At 35.1% G+C, this 21,779-nt stretch overlaps 2 protein-coding genes across 2 annotated transcripts; one reads left to right on the top strand and one right to left on the bottom strand.

Annotated features, from left to right (window-relative positions):
• Positions 1-3,171: 3,171 nt before the first annotated feature.
• On the top strand, positions 3,172-9,329 carry dazap2 (DAZ associated protein 2). Its single transcript, XM_060894405.1, has 4 exons — positions 3,172-3,328; positions 6,234-6,355; positions 6,839-7,087; positions 7,373-9,329. The coding sequence occupies exons 1-4, from the start codon at positions 3,316-3,318 to the stop codon at positions 7,499-7,501; spliced, it is 513 nt and encodes a 170-aa protein (XP_060750388.1). The 5' UTR covers positions 3,172-3,315; the 3' UTR covers positions 7,502-9,329.
• A 1,735-nt stretch (positions 9,330-11,064) lies between these two features.
• Positions 11,065-19,238, bottom strand: bin2a (bridging integrator 2a). Its single transcript, XM_060894404.1, has 14 exons — positions 17,992-19,238; positions 17,489-17,569; positions 17,321-17,375; positions 16,976-17,070; positions 16,773-16,868; positions 16,569-16,676; positions 15,232-15,317; positions 15,040-15,115; positions 14,845-14,927; positions 14,553-14,657; positions 12,822-14,366; positions 12,300-12,346; positions 12,006-12,065; positions 11,065-11,657 (listed from the first exon to the last, which is right to left on the bottom strand). Exons 1-11 carry the CDS (start codon positions 18,157-18,159, stop codon positions 13,859-13,861), a joined length of 1,461 nt encoding a protein of 486 aa, XP_060750387.1. The 5' UTR covers positions 18,160-19,238; the 3' UTR covers positions 11,065-11,657; positions 12,006-12,065; positions 12,300-12,346; positions 12,822-13,858.
• Between the last annotated feature and the right edge of the window lie 2,541 nt (positions 19,239-21,779).

Below are 21,779 nucleotides of genomic sequence, written 5' to 3'. Positions count from 1 at the left end.
TGCCTTAAAGTGGCAGCACTACTTTCCATAGACTAGACTAAAGGGCTATTATATATAATGTGTGTGTGCCAGAAAGATGGAAACTTTGGTAAAAATTTCAATATATGCATGTGTTAATGTTTTAGACGGACGTTTGAGCCACATTTTGCATAAAGTGTAAAAGCACATGAATACAAAGACAATAGACTGATTAAAATCATAGGTGGAGATTCACAGGCTTACGTCAGTGTTTCATTGGAGGAAACATTTTGGGCTTGGACTAGACAGAAAGGGTTAATACCCTATGGCACTACTATATCTGTGACTTAAGCCAAGTAAAGGGAGTTGAATGAAGTCGAGTCATCCAATAAGAGTAATGAAAAGTCACTCTCCCTCTCAACATCATGTTGCCCTGAGACTCTAGCCTTGACGCTAGCCTTTTCACTGCTGTGAACATCTTCACTCATCAAACACTGTACTGCAACCTGCCTATGCGACTCCATCTGGTATAATTTCAGATCATTCACCATCCCTGATTGGCGTCCAAAGAGATCAGTCCACCAACAAAAAACATTCTATGAATCAACACAGTCCCACAGGACACATAAAGAGACTTCCCATCCAATGAGACAGCATAAAGGTAAGTAGAGTATCTCCAGAATATCAAGAACTGCTTTAAATTTAAATTTAAATATAAAGTTTAAAATTAACTTAGTTGTCAATTAGTACAGTGTTAAAATCTTGGTATTTCATTCATCCTCTGTTTGAAACCAAACTTTGTTGACATTTGAGTGTGTGTGTGTGTTCATTAGATTCGTTTCTGTGTATTAGAATAGTTTAATAAATCCAGTCTGTTTTTAAAGTCAAGTGTCATGTGCTTCGGGGGGAACGGTGGCTTAGTGGTTAGCACATTCGCCTCACACCTCCAGGGTTGGGGGTTCGATTCCCGCCTCCGCCTTGTGTGTGTGGAGTTTGCATGTTCTCCAGGTACTCTGGTTTCCTCCCCCGGTCCAAAGACATGCATGGTAGGTTGATTGGCATCTCTGGAAAATTGTCCGTAGTGAATTGGCGTGAGTGAATAAGTGTGTGTGTGCCCTGTGATGGGTTGGCACTCCGTCCAGGGTGTATCCTGCCTTGATGCCCGATGATGCCTGAGATAGGCACAGGCTCCCCGTGACCCGAGGTAGTTTGGATAAGCGGTAGAAAGTGAGTGAGAGTCATGTGCTTCATGTTTATGAGTCAGTGTCATAGACTGCCAGTGTCATAGACTGCTAGACTACTGTGATCTTAATATAGTGATTCCAGTATATTTAGGATATTTATAGGTTATATATTAGGCAGAATTGATAAAAACCCTAATTTAATCTTATCATTGGGCAAATAGTTGATCGGTTGGAGACTGCTTTAGATTAAGTCTGCATAATTTATCCCTCTTTCTTTGAAGTGCTCTGCTATAGTTTAAGATTTTCTTAAACACCATTTTTATTGTGTAGATGCTTCTTTGAACTATTTGCAAATAAATCCATTCATATCCATTCAAGCTTGATGAATGTGGCATACTGAACATACAAGTATTTTTTATTTATGTATTTAATAAAAATTTTTGGAAAGACCAACCAAGATATGATGCACTGTTTTTAAGCATATTTTACGGGTTATATAGAGCAAAAGTTCTATAAATTAAGGAATTTCAATTGTTTGTTGAAAGTTATAGTAGAAATATAGTTTTATTTTGGGTAGTGCTGATATACCGTTACCTCTGAAAAAATGTTTTTTTTTTCCATAAAATGAAGACATTTGGGTTTGAGATCAAAATATCAACATGAGACAAAAGATCAGAATTTCAGTTTTTCAATTCCTGAATTTTTTTCAACTGTTAAAGCACCTTTGGTGGCAGACCACCCAACTTTTAGTTGAGCAAAATTGTTGCATGGTCAATAAGTAAACAACACTTAATATTTAGTTGCATATCACTTGTTTGCACTAACTGCATAAAGCCAGTGACCCACTAAAATCATCAAACTCTTGTATTCTTTTTTCTGATGCAGTTAGGTAAACTGTTAGAAAAGATGTAAACTGACAGACACAACTTTTAGTTTTATCCAGTTTAGCTGAGCCTGTGCCCATGACAGCTTCATATTCTTGAACTCTGTTGGCAGGAGTGGATTGTGGTTTTCTGCTGTTTAGTCCATCTAACTCCAGGTCGGAGTTGTGTGCATGATGTATTTTGTGCCTTCTATCTTCATTCTGATGTTTGATATGGGCATTAACCGAAACTCTTCACTTGTATCTGCGTAATTGTTTTTGCATTACAACAGGCTGATTAGATAACTGAATGAATGTGCAGATGTACAGGTTCCTAATGAAGTTCATGGGGAATGTACATAAACTGATATTTGCAAAGTTTAGATCTAGTAACCGAACTCTTAACAATCTTTTGCTGGTCTAAACAGCCTGTAATATAACCAAGAAACTGGAACAAGGAACATACAAAATCTCTTCTGTATCTTTTGGCAAAAACCCTCACAAATTCATACATGTAAAAACTGTAAGAAGGGGGTTAAGAATTTGTGACAAAGAATTTTTACATGATGCAGAGAATACCCATATCACCATTACATTTACTGTTTGCATGTTTATTAAACATTATTCAAATCTCATTCTAATTTCCATAACAGCAAAAAGTGCTACAAGGAAAAAAAACATGAATAATAAAAAATCATGAATAAAACACAAATATAGCTACTGTGACTTTATCGTTGGTTTTGTTTTGTTTTTTAATCTTTTATCTGATTTTTATTTCATTTTAATATCATGTTCACGTCATTACTCAGGCCATGTTTACTAGTTGTTTTAACTTTTTTTTTTTTTTTTTTTTACAATTTTACTGCTCAATTTTACAATAACTGCCTGCTTAAGCCAAACGCTATTCTATGAGCCAAAGACGAAGCCATTCGATGTTTGTTAACATTTTTATTTGTAGTTTTATTTGGCTGGCTCATAGATATGTTGCTATATAATAAGTCCAGTTGAAGAGCGTAATAAAAAAATAAAGGCCTAGTTTTTTGCTAAATATTATCCTGATAATAAACGCGTCCTTTAATATTTTGACTGATGACTAATAAAATAAATGTACGTAGAAAAAGATTAAATTTGCTTTATTTTTGGCTCCTGCCTTTCACTTTAAGTGAGGGTAGCGCAAACAGAAATGACGTAGTGGAGCACACAGACTGAACAAACGGATGAAAACAAGGAAGTAGCTTCGAGACGACTTTTGTGGATGAATACACTGTTTTTTATTAATAATAAATAATACTTTGGTTTCGACAAAGAACAATGAACAACAAAGGTTTGTGTTTGTGTACGTGTTTTTTTGTATACCGCTAAAGCATCGACGAGTTAGCCGTTGTGATCTGTTTTTAAGGCCATTCTGATTTTCTTTTTGATAGCCAGCTTGTTACCAGAAAAAAAAACATCTATCAATCGAATAGCACTTACTATATTTCCCGATCACTTCTTAATACGAAAGCGAATTACGATCTAATGTCAATACACCTTAGTCAAAACTGCAATATTTACTGTCAATCTTAACAAGGATTAGTCAAATTTCTAGCTTGTGTTGTTGTAAAAGGTGACCGTGAACAAAGCTAATTAACTAGCTAGCTAATCAAACACGATGCCGTTTTAGAGAGGTTTGCTGGTGTTTTAGAAGGTTGCGTCATTTTTTTTTTTTTTTTTTACATTTTTTTATTTATTATAGGTACAATTTGTAGTTTAATTTTCAATTGTAATTTGATGTAATTGGGTTGCCAACGCAGTGACATTACCGGATTTTGATTGTTTACTTATTGGTTCATTTTGATTTGGGCCTAATTATATGAATAAATTACGCATTAAAAAGTATATTTGTTAAAGCAAAATGTTATTTATATACCATACAGGATACTGACTAACCGTATGAAAACGCAAAATGCAACCTTAAATTTAAGTACATTTTCTATTTGTCACAGATGCAGACCTTGTTGTAAGAGCTATATACAGAAAAAAGCTTTAACTTAATTGTTAAAATGTACATTTACATTTCTCTTATTTGGCAGGTGCCCTTATCTAAAGCGACTTATATTTATCTCATTTATTCAGCTGAGCAATTGAGGGTTAAGGGCCTTGCTCAAGGGCCCTGCAGTGGCTACATGGCTGTACCTGGGAATCGAACTCTTTATTACTTAAAAGATTACAATACAATGGACAATAATGAAGGAAGGTGTTGTGGGTTTTTTTTTTTTTTTGGTTTTTTTTTTGGTCTTGAAGACCTGGCATCCCTAAACACTCAAGCAACCATATGAATAGAAGCAAAAAGAATATAGTGGAGTTTTTGTATTGCAATGAGGAGCACTTGAGGCCAAACAGTTAACTATAAAGCTTAGTGGATAGTCCTTAATTGTTGTTAATGCAGAAATAACATTTAATGATCTTGTTTCTGCATTTTAAATTTAAATTAAATTCAACATTCTGCTGCCTTTATAAAGTCCTCTCTAAAAGTATTAGACAGACAAGACCGGTTCTTTTGTTTTTGTTATGGACTGAAGACACTGAAGTTGAGATTAAAAGATTGGAATTTCAGCCTTATTTTCCTGATATTTACAACTGATGTATAAAAAAAATACTTGGAAAATGTTACCTTTTGTTACCCACTGTTACCCACCTAATTTTCAAGTTATCAAAAATATTAGAACATGTTTGGCGAGTGCTCTGTTAATTTGATTGTTGAAACAGGTACTATCTCTGAATGCCTGCTCTATGTTTGAGCTGTGGGTTTTTGCCTGTGAATATTGCTATATTATTAAAATGAATAAACCAACATAAAGACAATTTATATATAAAAAATAGTTTATGGGAGAAAATGAAGCCATTTTGATGTGGAAAAAAGTAGCAAAATTAATTTGAGCCATTGTATTGTTTAAAAGTTTTGGTCATAGCCAATGCAACATTTTGGAAAGTCCTGAAAAAGAAATAAACTGTCTGCATATAACCACCAGACAATGAACTGGTCAGCCAAGGATCGTTTTAATTGTTGTGTGAGGAAGCAGAAGTTTGTCAAGAGAGCAGGAGTCTGTGGTAGGCTAAAAACAAACCCGAGCCGATTGGCTTTTCCATCCATCTGCTTTCCAATGTCTGCAGTGGTGGTTGTGTGTTCATGTGAGCATGGAATTGTGCAAGAACTTCATTTTAGGTTGTTAGATGAAGACCATTTTATTTAACATGGGAATTCATCACTGACCCTATCTCAACTACTCAAGTCCTCCAGCCTATCTCAGCTACCTAGTCCCCCAACCTCCACCCCACCTCAACTACTCGGATTCCCGCCCCATCACAGCTAATCGGTTAATTGCACTGCTTCAGGTCAAGACAACAGCGAACAAGCAAACAGATAGGACAACTGAGAAGATTGTTGGATTTCTCTTTCCTCTGTCACAAACATTTATAACACACACTACATCCACAAAGACCCCAGCATTGTGGATGTCCCATGGTCGGAGTATTTCCTCCCCAATGTCACCAGACTGTTCAGTACCCAGAGACTGGACTGACATCAACCCACCTATATTTTAGTCACTTAAAAATGGACTGATCTAACTCCAACCTGGCCATGTTCTAAGTTGATTAACACATCTAGATAAATATTTAGAAATGAAGGCTAAATACATTTTGATCATTTGGCTCCTATAACAAAACATAAGATTTAACCTTGTTGTTTCAGTACTTTAGAGGGGGGCTGTATATCAGATGGGGCTTTATAGTGTTTACCCAGAGCACATATATGGTGCTTATGAATGATCAGACAGGAGCTGAGGATACAACTTGGCACTTGTATTCTGACCAAACAGACCAAGAAGGCTATAGTTCACAAATGAGTAAAATTGCTTCAGGAACTTCTCAACATCAAAACATGATTCTCCCTTTTCTTGATTTCTGTATGTCCCTAGTAGAGATTTATTTATATCAATTTCTAAATGTAAAAAACAACAACCCATTTCTCCTACAAATTTTGCCCAGTCACAGTGAAATCTTGTATCATGGTATTGTGAGGCCAAAATGTCTTGTATTTTAATAGATAAGATGCTACATTCATTATGCATTTGATTAAGGATTCGTCAAAGATGTTTTTTTTTACATTCTGGATGAATAAAGTTAATAGGCTTATATTGCACAGAATTGTGGTGCAGTAAAATCCATGTCTGACTGTTTCTATGCAGGGACATATCCACAACAAGCTGTGTATCCTCAGCAGAGCACAGCACCTATATACCCTCCTGCTATGCAAGTGCCACCACCCCAGGTACCCCCATACACAGATGCCCCTCCTGCTTATTCTGAGGTAAGAAACAAGCGGAACCTGAAGCCAGCTACATGGATGTGAATGCCTCAACCACCACCAAGTGTAGTCAATTTTGTCACAAATGTGTATGCCTGAAATACGCTTAAACTATACTTCAAATAGAGAGGAAGGGAAAACTATTTCAGACACCTGGAATTTGCTGTAACATGATTGGGTAAATGACATTGTATACTCAGATCTTATTGTCTTTAGATGCTGAAATCTAGTAAGATGAGACATTATTAAATAGGGATGTGTTAAAACTTGATTAATGGTTTTGACAACTTATTGACAGGGAATTATTAAAATATTATTGTGGTTTCCCTAAACAATTAACACTTGCACTCTCATCATTTATTGTTCTCTTTGAAAATGCAAACATTATCTCCTGTAATTATGGTACAATACAATTTGTTATGTCTCTTAACTCGTATGAATAAATAGTTTAAATGTAAACTAAGCCTCTTCCTTTTTTATCTACAGATCTATCAGCCAAGGTATATGCACCCACCCCAGGTTACTGGCCAGCTACCTCCAATAACCACTGCATACCCTGCAACTCAGATGTTTGTGCCCATGCCCCAGACTATGCCTGTTGGTGCAATGACCCCTAATGTTCCCATGGGATACTACCCCATGGGACCTGTGTATCCTCCAGGCTCTACACTCATAGTGGATGGGGGATTTGATACTGGAGCTCGATTTGGCCCTGGTAGCTCTGCTTCCATACCTGTAAGTATGCCCACTAAATGCATTTATAAATGCAAGAAAATGAACAATTGAATAAATGGTAAACCCAGTGTGCCCTCTTTATAATTAGGAAAACATTTAGTTATGTCAATTCTGCACATTGTCTCATGCAAGCCACCACACAGTGTTCCAAGGTGATTCTACATTGTTTCACATAAGAAATCTTTGCCTAAGCACTGCTGTTATTTTCCTATGTGCTGTATTTACAAGGCAATAATGGTACCTTATTTGCTTTTTTTTTTTTTTTTTTTCCCCTCAAAATACCAGCCCCCACCTCCTGGACATGCTCCAAATGCAGCTCAGCTGGCAGCAATGCAGGGTGCAAATGTGGTGATGACACAACGCAAGAGCAACTTCTTCATGGGTGGTTCAGGAGGGGGTTACACTATTTGGTAACAGTGAGAAGGACCTGACTGGACCTTGACCATTCCCTTGTTTAGTGTTCTCTCTTCCCCTTCTTTCCTGCCTCACTAGGGGCAGCTTGGCTTATGCCATGATAGTGATACAACAGAATGTAATGTTTTATAGTCCCCACTAACAGTACAGTACTTTGTTGATGTCTGTCCGTTTAAAATACTGTAGAGAAAACTTCAGAAAATAGTGCAAACTCCTACTTTTAGACCATGTTGTTTATGGTTGGAAAACAGAATGACAGTTGTTTTTAGCTCACTTCCATCTATGGGGCAGGTGAATTATAAATGTTCTTTCATTTTTCATGATTAACAAACTACCACACCCTTTCTACTGCTGTTCCTAAGTTAGCTCTTCCTTACTATCATTTATTTACACATTGTATCCATTAAAATTGCTTCTAATATTTTAATTTAAGAACACAGCAGCAGTTATTTAGTAGAATATTTTACACATTCTAATTACAACAGAGTACTGTACTTTTGGGAAGGAGTAGATAAAAATAATTGGGTGTCAATATTGAGCACCACATCTTTAACATTTACAGATTAAAATGCAGTAAATGAGCCCTCATTTGATGCTGAACTTTGGTTGGCTTTTTAATTATGTCGGATACCCAGAACTGTATACAATGCTGTTTAGTTTAGTAACCACTTCACAAAGGGTTTGGACTATACAAAATAATTTCTTGACCTTCATTCTCAGAGTTTAATTAATTAGAAGATTTAGGGGTTAATCTAGGGGTTTTTTCCAGGAATGTACTGAAGCACATCAAGCAGTTTTTTTCCTAACGGACATTTAAATGTATAACCAAGGAGCTGGTTGTACCAAAGATCTAGATTAGAATGCACTAAAAGCTTTTAATGTGAATTGAAATTCTTCTCTGAATAATTCTGCACATATGATAAATTAATAAATGATGCATAGAAACATATCAAAAACATGTCTAACTGCATCATGATGGTTCTGCATGCTTTTTGCACTTTTATTCAAAGCTTCAAAGCTATTTTGTTTTAATAAAGATTTATCACTGGTAATTTTTTAGAAATAATACACATTACTTTGAGTGCACCATCAGCCAATTCTTAATTGTTAGACTTTTTGGAACATGTTTTTGTACTCATGCTTTATACATGCAAATACAGTGTCAGTCATTAAAGTTTTCTGTGTGGATGTTTTTTATTTTTTTATTTATTATGCATGGCTTCCAGACAAGACTTCTCATATGGTCTCATCTGTTTATTTTCTCTATTGAGGTTATTAATTGATTAAAAAAGATTGAGTGATGCTTTTCAGTTTCAATCTAAACTCAAGACTTTTTAAGCTTTTGTTCCGTAATGACAATTTCTATTGAATCTCCATCATAGACATCAGAATGCTCTGACCACTTAACCCCACCTACAATATTTAGCATCTGTAACAGGAAATCACTTTTCTGCACAAACATTTACATTTTCACTAGCTGTTCAGCTGCTTGTACTGTAAAACTATGTATTGAAATGTAACATGTTCATTTAGCTTATTATATAGACCCCTCTATTGTTTGGTTGAATCTTATTAATTTCCATTATTTGTTTGAAACATGTAACAGCAGACCACTGGGTATCCGACAGTAGATTCAGAACAGGTTGACACATTTTACTTACAGATGTATTCATTAAAAAGAGGGCAAGTGTTTGCATGACATAATTTGCATTGAAAATTTATGAATTTAGGTATTTATGCAACATACAAAGATCACCAGTATACCATTTTACTGACTTGCAAGTGTGCATTTATGGTATATATAAATATAACAAAGTTTAATAAACAACCGGAGTTCAGGGATTTTTTTTTCTAATAGGTGGCTTATATTTAATGTTTAAAGAAGTAAATCTCTGCAATTATCAATAAGGTTTTTTTTTTTAATTACTAATCCTAATTAACAATAAAGGCTATTTTGGAAATTTAAAAAGAAATTCCATAATGTTATTTTTGACTCATTTTGAATGATTTCAATGATCATCTAAAAGATAGTATGCTGCAAGTTTCTAAGGACAAGACATCAATAATAATAAAAAAATATATATATATGGGGGCAGTAGAAATACACCACCGATATACTCAATTTTCACCTTACTAGGTACACCTGCCCATTTATTCTGTTATACAATCACTCAATCATGTGTCAGCAACACAGTGCATGTAATCATACAGATACAAGTCAAGAAACTCAGTTAATTTATACATAAATCAGAAAAATCTAACCATGGCATGGTTGTTGCTACCAGATGGGTTGGTTTTGGTATTTCAGAAACTGCTCATCTCCTGGGATTTTCTCTACAGTCTCAATGCTTACAAAAGTGGTGCGAAAAACAAAACAGCAGCAGGTCTGCAGACTCGAACACCTTGCTGATGAGAGGTCAGAGGAGAACGACCAGACAGGTCTGAACTGCCAGAAGTCTATAGTAACTCAAATAAGTACTCCATACAACTGTGGTGAGCAAAAAAGCATTTTAGAATATACAACACATCAAACCTAGGTAGTTGGGCCACAACGGTGTTTCTCCAAAGCATTATGTGTTAAATATGTATATGATATTGTGGCCAGTACTTCAGCAGTTTCTGAAATACCCAAATCATCCCATCTGTTACCATCAGCCATGCCAGTCTTAGATCACATTTCTTCCCTCCATTCTAATGTTTGATATGGACATTCTTGATCTGAGGTTAAATGATTTTATGCATTGTGCTGCTGACACATGCATGCCTGCATAAATGTACAGGTGTTCCCATTACACAGACAGTGTGTAAGTAATAAACAGTAATGTGAATGTTACACTTGTTATAAATCATGAACCTAACTTTTATTTTGATATCACAGCCTAATTAAACAATAAGGTAAACACAATATTCCTTTTATGCAAAAAATTTGTCAAAAGTAAAAACTGACATTAAGTACAAATGTTTGTGATTTATAAATACAGAAAAATAAAAATAGACTTGATGCAGCGTTGTCATATAACCTGAATATCTGAGTGTTTAAACTATCATTAACAAAATAAGGAAATAGCCTAAGTATGCACCGAAAAAAATGCTTCCTCAAAATGTCCTTCTTGTGTTTTCCTTTAAATCAGTAAGCATTTAGTGTTTTGGTGGTAGGGATAGTTGCTGGATTTGATTAGGCATAAAATATAAATGAGCACATTAGCAAGCCACACCTAACCATAAGTAAACCTCATAAGCTGCCATTCCCTGAATAAAGAATTTTGTTGTGATAATGTCATTATTAGTGCCACTGTTTTACTGTGTACTTTCTTTGACTGAATGTTTGCTCACAGACACTCAGAAGGTAGAAGGAAATTCCTGATTTTCATCCCTCATCTCTTCTAAAATGGTTCATTAGGTTTTAGATGTACACACATTACAATTGTCATTTAAAGCAAAAAGGGTACAAAACCAACAGCAAGTAACTCCAAAATTCAAACTCTGTAAATAGATCAAAGATTCTACTTTTTACTCAGTTAACTGTCAAATAATGTGTAAGGACAATTGTCTACAAGTAGAAATGAATAGGAACAGAAGTATTTTTATTATTTGCTAGTGTGAAAGTATGGCTAGCTACCTATAAAAAAATGGTTGTGCAAAGTCAAACATGCTTGTCGCTTCACTAATTTGTGTATTTAACAGATGAGAGTTCCATTGCCCCACCACCAACAAAACTAAATGTAAATTGGTTGTACAAGGTTTGATACACTATTTGACCGGCTTATTTTTTGATACACTAATATGCATTATCATGTTAATACATGTCCAAAATCAACAAAGCACAAACTTTATCATTAACATAATGTAAATTCCTTGGCTCACAGTTTCCATTTGGCTGTGCTCTCGCAACCAAGGCACTATCAATCTCCTCAGAAAAGTTATCTAAAGGTCAATACCTATTCAACATGACTAACTGCCAACTTATCCATGGCAGTCTGCACTACTTAAATGAAGTATTCCTTGTTTTCAGTGATTGTGTCTTGGTAGACTTGGTCTGGGTCAACACCTGGAGCAGCCTCTCCTGTTGTCCTGTAGATGCCCTTGTTGTGACAGAGGTAATGATACAAGAGGTACACCAAGCCAGCCAGTGTACACAGGACCAGCAGAATCACCACTAAAACACACAGAAGCAAAAAAAAAAGACCTACTGCCATATAGCATACACTGGAAGAACACAGACACTTTGTGGTGCTACATATTACTCAATAATAATAATCAGAAGAAGGAGAAGTCCTTACACATTTTCTGTGTAAGGACTGTGTGTAAAGACAAGATTAAAAACTGACCCTACAAAACAAACACTGCTGCAGGAAATCACTATATACATTCTAAATGACTTGCCTAAAAATGCATAAAAGTAAGATATTTCCAAAAGACATATTTCCAATGTGTAAGTTTCATTACATTCAAACAGAGACAAAAGTCAGGCTCTAACATGACATTGTTCAGAGAAGTTACTCACCTCCTATGATAGCAGAGTCCCTGTGGTTTGGGGCCACAGTTGTTGCCACCATTTCTGTGACTTAAGGGGAAGGGACAAGTTCAGTTATAAAAGAACCGAATTGTAAATTTACACGGATTTAAAGTACAGCTATTAGTTTGGTATCGTGACACAATATTCAAAACACTTTTGTTTTCTAATCAGTTAAGGGCTAGTTTAATGCATATTCCAATCCAGGGCAGCATTTTCAATTTGGGAAATTCATAGACTAATCTGTGTATAATTTTCTTCACAGTGATAGAAGTAGTCACTTACAGTTAAAAGCTGAAGTGGTAGCCATCATAAAAATCGTGGATAAAAACCTAGACAAAGAAGTAACACAAATTATGGCAATAACTTCAGTGAAACCGAGCATCAGGAAAATGTGACTTTTAGTGGAACAAAAAAGACATCGTTTCTTGCTATATGGACTAATTTCATTTCACATTATCTATGAATGTTAGCAAACAGCTAACTTTTGGTTTGTTTTAACGACTTTTATACAAAACAAAAGTCAGCATTACTAATTCATATAGAATGCGGCAGTGCACCGGACATTACGTAAGAAAAAGGTTAAAGGAATGCAGCATTAGTTCTCAAACAAAAATTATCTTTATTACAAGAACAAAAATAAATAAATAAATAAAAAGAGGTGAAACCAAAATACGAAATTAAAGTAACAACTTCGTAGTCAGAGGCTCATAAACAACAGAGACTTTTAAACAGGAAACGAACACAAACAGCAGGCAGTGTAATCAGCGTCTAACTCACCGCTACAAAAGCTTTAAATAAACCTACCTGAAACACTTTGTGGTCGTCAGGAATCATTTGTTGGAAATGATCGATTACTTTACTTCATTTCAGAGTTCCATTACGTTTTAAAAACAAACATTTTACTAAATAAGATCACGTAAAGATTCGGTTAAAAATAGACTAGTGCACGCGGCACGCATGCTAATCAAGGTGGTCATACGCTCTGTATCCGGAACAATGAAGTCACAGCTCTGAAACAGGAGCACGGTGTTAACTGGTTACTCCACAATACAACTCCCAGGAAATAATTAACTGTTAATGAGTAACTATCTTAAATAGGCAATTCAATATTCTATTCATAAAGAGGCAGAATAGAGATCATATAATGGACACATTCATATTTATTAAATAATATCAGTCTTTTATCATTTCACAAAAAATAAAAATCACATTTTTCAGTAAGTGCATTTAGCAAAGGGTCATCAACTGGCCATACTGCAACACTCAACTTGGCTTTACATAAAATCACAAGATAACACATTAGAAATGTTCCAATCAGTCTCAAGTTTATAAGATATATCCTGAGAAATTACCTAAAGTTCAAAGCTTGATCAATACGTTGATTTGCATCTAATTGATTTGTGATTAATTTTTGTTAATAATTATAAGATAAAATAATAAGATCAACAACTAATTATTATTATTATTATTATTATTATTATTATTGTTGTTGTAATTATTATTATTAGTAGTAGTAGTTGTATGTTTCATTTGGTTGAGAACTTTGGAGTTAGTGTATATGTGGATAGGTGAAGTGTGTATTTGGATTAAATTCAGTTCATCCCTTACAATGACAAGTAAGGGATGAACTGAATTTAATGAATTTAACTGAATTTAACTTTTTTACTTCTGTCTTCCTATACCTTTTTCTATACAAACAAGATAGTCTGTTTCAGAATGGCTCCTCCTTAATTTCACTTAATATTTGATCATTTATGACATTTTCCTTCAGTCAGAGAAGAGACACAAACATTACAAAGCTGAAGGAAGAGCTATTGTTATATAAGGACAAAGAAAGGCATTTAAAGGCATTTGTTTTCCATTCCAGATTCAGGTTCATTTAGCTCCTCAGAATGGGTGCTGTGCTCTTCAAGATCTTCAATAAATGATAAGACCTTAGTATTAACTTTTTCAGAATAATTTATATTCAAATCCTGCTTGTTCTCATCACCAGTCTCTGAAAATGAGTCACCTTTGATTTCTAAGCTCATCCTTTCTCCATCCTGCTCTGAGGCTGGCAGTGAGTTACTTTCTTTTGTTTCAGTCCCTTCATTCTCTTCTTTTGCATCTTTATTTGTAGTGCTGAGCACACTTCCAGATGTTTCTGTGCCATCTAATAGAGGTACATGTGCAGTGGACGCTGTTCTCTCTACTTCCGTGTTGTGCTCATTTGGGGAACTTGCATCTGTGTCACTAACCCCACAGTCGCTGTTCATTGGGGGTTTTGGTCTAGCGGGGCTAGCCAGCACCTCTGGGATATAAGGCTCATATTTGCCCTTGTCTGATCTAAAACTAGAAGATTGTCCTCTCCTGCAGCAGCAAAAATGATGATGGTTAGATATAAAGGTTTTAATTATAATTTTATTAGTTAATAATTTTAATAGGGTGATGTTATTGGCTGCATCATTTTTAATCAACCTAAAATATGGTCATTTACAAACAAAGAAAAATCAGATAATATTTACTTTATAAATATATATTACTTTTTTCCTTTACCTTAGAGTACCTCGAGAACTGTAAGTCAAGTGAAGCTCAGAGAAGCTGGCTCTCATTGATCTGGGAGACAGTGCATCTTTCAGTGACCTCCTCTTCAGTGTTCCACTGCGAAACAGCAAGAAGAAATTCATATGATACACCTCAGGAAATGTGACATTGCACATAGTACCACTTGAAAAAATAAATTTTTGAACATTTACTCTGAAATGCTATCTGAAAATGTTGAACGAGATTAAATCAATATTCAGCACATGACACTTTCAAACATGCTTCAGAACAGAAATTAACACACCGACTGAAGGTCTTGACCACAAAGCTCTTGTCAGGATGTTGAGATTTTAGGTTTATCATGATATTCTGTAAATCCTTGTTATTCTGGAGGATAATTTTAAAAAAAATATTCCTTCACTGGTTGCAGTCACACACAAAAATGAACTATTAATACAATGTAAAACAAGCACATGTGGGTGTTAACTACTTGATTAACCTGAGACATTTCCTTATAGAAGATATCTCTCAAGTCTGAGATAGCTTGGAAGACTGTTACATAGCATCCAATGCGACTGTGAGAAGAGAATTACAGTCAAAACATTGTTTTTAAGGATTTTTACAAAATCATTTTCTATAAAAATGAGAAATATTTTTATTTAATCCATAAGTTTGTGTTATTGAATCTCACCTATCATAGAGAAGAGGCAGCTCGTCTTTTAGTTCCGTGTTCATGTCCTCAAAGATTGTTTTGGTCATTTTCATCTCTTCCTCAGCCTGTAAAAAACAGACATATTCCTAGATTTAATTAACACATCCTCTCCTTAACACCTCTATGACAAATTTTGACAAATCCCATTTTGCACCTAGTTGTGACTAGTACCTAAACACTGTGTAAAACATGGGAGAAAGGTCTATCCATACAGGGTCTCCCAAAAGTCACAATACATAGAAAAGATTCAAACTTTTTTATAAAATGTAACTTTCTTCACAAAACACCCTCTACAGGATTCAGCAAATACACATGGAGTCATCTCTCCCACTCATAATTAACTTGTGTCTGGTGTTATGCACTTTACACGTGGCTTTTAATTAAAGAAGTTTTTATTGTAATTTCGACCATATATAACCTATGTAAAAAATAAAAACAAATAAACTATGAGACATTTTGGAGGACATTTTGACACAAAGTGTTAATTTCCCTTTTTATATAGACTTTTATGACATCCTGTAGATGTAACATTTAATGTGTTTGTCTTCAGGTCTTTTAAGGACTGCTCAAAATACTTAATAATTAATTGTCTGATATTGTTTGAAATGTGAAAGCAATTTTGCTGAAGGTGGCCATGTTTTTAACGTATCCCAAATAGAAGTTACAATCCAGTTAAAGTTTGCATACCTTGCATACCTCCTAACACTGGACTGAAGATGCCATTCGGTTTTGTGTGGATCTTTAAACCAATCCTCAGTAACAGCTGGTTACAGGTAGTAAAACAAGCCCTGACCATTCAGACTGAATTTGCAAACACCATGGCCTCCATATACCAATCTCAGTAGGTTTCAAACAATCCGCTACAAAAATGACATTTCTTTTGTTTTTGTTAATATTCTATTATACACTTTAGTTTGGGATCAGAATATCAATGAGACAATAGATCATACTGTAAAAAAATAAATAACAAATGTTCCAACATACATTTTCTGATATCAACAGCTAATTTATAGGTTATTAAAAGTAGTTTAAAAGTATTAATATTTAGTTGCATATACTATTCAGGTAAAAAAAAATCCTAACCTTGTGTTGTGGTTACACATAATTTCAGACAGCTTCTCATTCAAAATAATCACAGATTTAGACAGAATGACTAGATAAGGAGCCATATAAAACACAAAATGGTGGGTTAAACCAAATGCACTATTTTAAGTTGTTGGACAATGTGTGCTATTATCTTTTAACCTGTTAACTTTTAGTTTTTGCTCTTTTAAAAACTATTGGTAGTGCTTCACAAATCTTGACTATGAATAGACCTTGTTAATCTTGACGTCATCTCTCTTTTTAGCATTCTGCAGTGATTCCAGGTTGTGACGAGTAGAATCATAGTCCACACGTTTTCTGCCTCTTTTTGCAACTCTTTCCTGATGCACATAAAATATACATTGACATGGAAGAAATTATAAAGATAAATATAGTCTGTGGTATGTACTTATGTGTGTGTAGAAGTGTGTAATTACCCTGATATCTGGGAACTGGCTCATATAAGATTCTATTGTGAGCAATGCCTGGTCTCGCAGTTTTGCCTCATAATCATTCCATAGCAAGTCTTCCCCCTTTATAGAGAACATATGAGAAGTAATTATGAGAAGTACATATGAGAAGTAAATGCATATTTTGTCTCAAAATGCATATTTTGTGTCAAAGTTTGCATGACAATCACCTCTACAACAGCCCCAAGGTCCTCTGCCCCTTCCCATTCAAGCTCATAAACATCAAACAGTGACTGAAAAAGGCGACTGGATGCATCTCGCATCACTGTGGAACACAATATATTTTTATGTAAATGTAGATTCCATTTTAATTAATTATTTACATATCGTAGGTGTTTCAACACTAACAAAGGTGTTGTGAAGATAGTTCGAATTAAATGAATTAACTGGATAAAACAAAATAGTTTTCAAACACATTACATTGATTTAACAGAATGCATGATGAAACATTATTGTAAATAGTTTTTGCCACACATCTGATCACTACGGTAATCCGTCCATAGAATCCAACAAACCTCTGACAGCATTTAAGTATGCCTTTAGGTCCTTATATATTCTGTGTCCATCACTCTGTGAAACAAAATTAAATAAATAAAAACAGAGCAATAAAATCCATTTAACAGTTACTTATTGATTTACTTACTACATCAAGTCATATTATTGTGGTAATAATTATTGAGTACCTGCTGATCTTGGAAGTTTTGTACATATAATTCAAACTGTGCATCTCTTGTCTCCTCAGATTTACTAAACGTCTGTAAAACCTGACAAGATCACACAACAAATATTTTATCAGAGTCAGATAAACATTTTTGTAATTGTATGAAATGGTTTCTGTGGCTCAAAGAGGGTTCTTGCAGAGTAATGTTTAATTGTTGAAGGTGGTATAACATGGTTTATTATGTTTCTGTCAAAGAGCAATGTTTACAAAAAAAGTTTGAGAGAATGACTGTGACAGTTTGACTCTGACTGTACTGCTCTGTGATGATAAATGCTGCAGATAAAATGATGCTGGCACCAAAGTACTGCCTTTTATTTACATAAAATCTTCTCTGGGAAATTTTGTATGTAATATTTCAAATGCTTAACCATCATAACACTTTCGAAAAAAAGTAATTTAAATTACCTTCAATAAAAGAGATTTTTTAATGCCATCACAATTGATAATATTGATTATGAAACATACCTTTTCCTGTGCACGGCTGAATTTCCTTTGGACTTGTTTAGCAAACTTGCCAGCACCTCCTTTTGATTGGAGGTTGGGACTGGTGCTACTTTTTCTCTCAGCCATGATTTTCACACTCTTCTCAACACCTGAATGTGATCTCAGAAAACTGCTGTGTAAGTGAGGCATGTAGCATATTTAATATCTTACCAAATCATCATTGTTATTGGTCTCTCATAGTAATGAGAAATAAAACTCGTATCTTATCTACTCATAACTGTGAAATGTCTGCACAGATATGTTTTATTACTAATAATATACAGCACAAATATGAAATGGAGTCTGAGAGGATGTTCACAGCACATGTGCCTACAGGCTTGCTTCTATTCCAGCTTGGTTTAAAGAAACTTTATGTACACAAAAATAACTATACAGCACAACGTCTTTAATACAGCACAAGATGTGCTTGCAATATGCTATTAGCCATCCAATAGGTTAGGTGGGCTATCAAGTTTACTCTATAAATAGAAGTTTGATGATTTGGCAGATAAATCCTTCACTAAATCCTAGTGCAAAAGCTCAGTGATGGATCACCAGTGATTGTTCCTGATTACACAGCAAGGTTTTACGGCTATATAAATCTCCTGCAAAGTGACCTTTGACATGTCTCCATTGTTTGTACTCCAACAGTGAAATTTTTATCTTGAACATTTTAAGAATATAACATTTGTGAATGTATCCCAAAAAGCATATTGTAATATAATAATGTATGCAAGTTGTGAAATATGATTTTGCACAATTATAAGGTCAGGTCAGGATTGACTGACACCAGCCCTCAAAGACTTCAGCCCTACACAATTTAGACTTCCATTTAATTTAGCATAGAATACCTGACTCTATTATTAACTATCAATGTCTTTATGTACTGCAACTGGTGTGTCAGAAAAGGGAAACAGATCACTATAGGGCTATGGACAATTAGTACCAGACTCTCTCTTCCTCTCTCAGCTCTCCCTGCCACTCCCTTAGCCTTGAAGCGTTAAGGGACAATAAGCATAAGCATTAAGTTTCCAAAAAAAAAGTACTGCTTAAAATATTTTAAGGTTCAAATATTATTAACCAAGCATTCAGAGGACCATTACAATGTAAATATAGACAAATCAGATAATCCATAACTAAAATCAAACCGGACTGACAAGCTGTTTGTTCAGTGACTTCTACTTGTTAAGTCTTCCATTCAAAATCTTGATTTGTCCCCCACAAACATTTATTCAAAGAGTTTATGCTTACCTCTTAGTTCTTTGTTTGAACAGCTCCAGTTATTCCAACCTTTCAAGACGAGGACTTCATGTGCTCTACCTTCCCCTCCAAAGATATGTGCCCTTTGAAATTCCTTGAACTTTGGACCCAGTTGAACCACAGGTTCTTGGGTAAAATATTCTGTGAGCATGTCACACCAGGCTGACATGGAGAATGGTTATTACACCATATAATATAAAAAACATATATTGGTTAATTTATTATTTATTATTTTTAGCATTTATGTCTTCTACCTCTGAAGGGCCCAACTGGAATTGTGGAGGAGTCCTAAGGCAGAGTATACCAACTGGCCTGGTTACTGAATGGGGAACGCGCTATGCCTGATTTTGCATAATATTGTGACATATACAATATGTAATTGTATGTAATCCATGAGCAACACATACATACAGCCAATAAAGCAAAAATAACTTCCGCGAAATGATAATTTGCTAAAGTCTAAATTATGACATTAAGGTTTGGTTAAAAAGTCAATGAATAACCTGTTTGGCTTTGGATTGTAGATTTTGTACATTGCTTTTCCTCTGGACCATGAAAAAAGAACAAGACCGCAGATTCAACAATGTCACTGACCACTTTGGGGTATTCTTTGTCTACTGGACCATGCAATGTATTTAAATATTTGGATTTTTATGGTCAGGATAATAAACAGCTTTCAGTAGTTTCAGATATAATTTTCTTATAGAATTCACTAGGCCTTGATTAACACACTTTTTACATATAACGTTATTTAGAAAGAGTTCTGTGGAGTATCTGCTGTAAATTACAGGGGTTGGAAACTGAAACTGAAATACTGGCCAATATAATGTTGGGAGTTTTCACACCTACAGTATACACAGTTTGCACAGCCTGTGGCCAATCTTCATTGACTTCACATTTCAAAAGAAAGAGAAAATGTGAAAGTTTAACTAACAGAACAATAGCACAGCTATACATAAAATATTGCAATCCACACAAAATAATGGGAGAAAATCAGAGTTCGAAAGAGGACAAAATGTTGGTGCCTGTCTTGCAGATGGTGCAACTCTATATGGTGTATTGAGAGCCACAGTATCCATGGTAATGTCCACAGAAGAAAAAGCACATACAACAGGAGTAACTTAAAATGAGGAATCTGTCTGAACAGAATGTCTAGGTACTAAAACAGACCAGTATTTTGTATCCAAAAAAACATAACCACAGCTGCCCAACTCATTGCAGAATTAAATGCACACACCACCACTTCTGTTTCCACCAAAACTGTTATTTGGGATCTCCACAGGGTCAGTATGCAGTGTTGGGCTGCTATAACCAAACCTTTGTTTACATGCACCAATGCCATACGTTCCAGCAGCAGAAATCTTGGGCATTGCTCTCTGAGGACTCCATCTTCACTGACATTTTTATATCCAAAAGGGTAACGATGTGGAGAATCCATAAGAGTTAGTGCCCGGAGTCAAGCACAATGTTGATCAGGTGTTTGTGTCATTTTGTGTGTGTTAGGGTCCTTGTCACTACTTTTAGAAGGAGTTGGAACCTTGGTGTGAAGAGGAACAGTTGGAGCAGAGGAGGAGTGCTAGAGTCCTACAAAATTACCTCCAGCAGGCTACTGATGTGCATGTTTCTGAACAAACTCCATGATGCTCTACAGCCCATTGGCATTTGTTGGAGAACACCAGAATTTGAACTTTTTACTTTGATTTTTGGTTTGATTTTGAATCAAAACCTCTTCTATTTCAAAGGTTTTTAGTATTGGGAAAATCCAGAAGTAAACCTATTTGGACTGTAGAGGGACCCAATTCACAGTCATGAGTCTAAAGCACTTTTAACTGGTCTGCAGCTACATAGCTTTATATGCATCAGTTTGCGATGCAGTTCATGTTAGATAACATTCTGGCCAAAGCAGCCTTTCTTTTGATATAGACCAAACAGGATACAGCCCTATTATATATAGCCTTGGGCACCAGTACATGGTTTGTCTTTAAACCACTGTCAGTAGGTACTCACCTCTGCTCACTGGGAACATCCTGGGGTCTGGGGTCATGCTGTTTTAAAGATGCTTCCCCAGTCTCTGGCCATAACAGTTTGGACTACAGGTTTTCAAGACTGCCCATTTCTCCCAAATCCAAAACATTGGTTACAAGAACAGACTGCTGAAAATCTAGTATATCAAAGACTGTGCCATTGTTACGAAAATCAGGGGTAATGTAACAGACTAACTATTGCATGAATAGAAAGTGAAAATCCCCAGGTCACATCCAGAATCATTAAACTTAGTTGAAAACTTTTGATTCATTCTTACTTGCTGAACTAGAGAAGGGAACAGATGTACATATGGCAGAAAGGTAATTACAAATATGACACATTTACAGGTAGTAAAAATCACTGGCAGATAAAAGAATTAAGAAACACAAACTTTGATCATTATCATTCAGTAACAAAATACAGAATACAGCATTTTTTTTAAAAAAAAAATAATGTTAAAGAAAAAGGAAGCTGGTTGCTTTAGG

Source organism: Tachysurus vachellii, chromosome 19 (genome assembly GCF_030014155.1).
Source record: "Tachysurus vachellii isolate PV-2020 chromosome 19, HZAU_Pvac_v1, whole genome shotgun sequence".
NCBI classification, from domain to species: Eukaryota; Metazoa; Chordata; class Actinopteri; order Siluriformes; family Bagridae; genus Tachysurus; species Tachysurus vachellii.
Note: the sequence above shows the minus strand (reverse complement) of the source record. Positions and strands in the feature narration are given on the sequence as shown.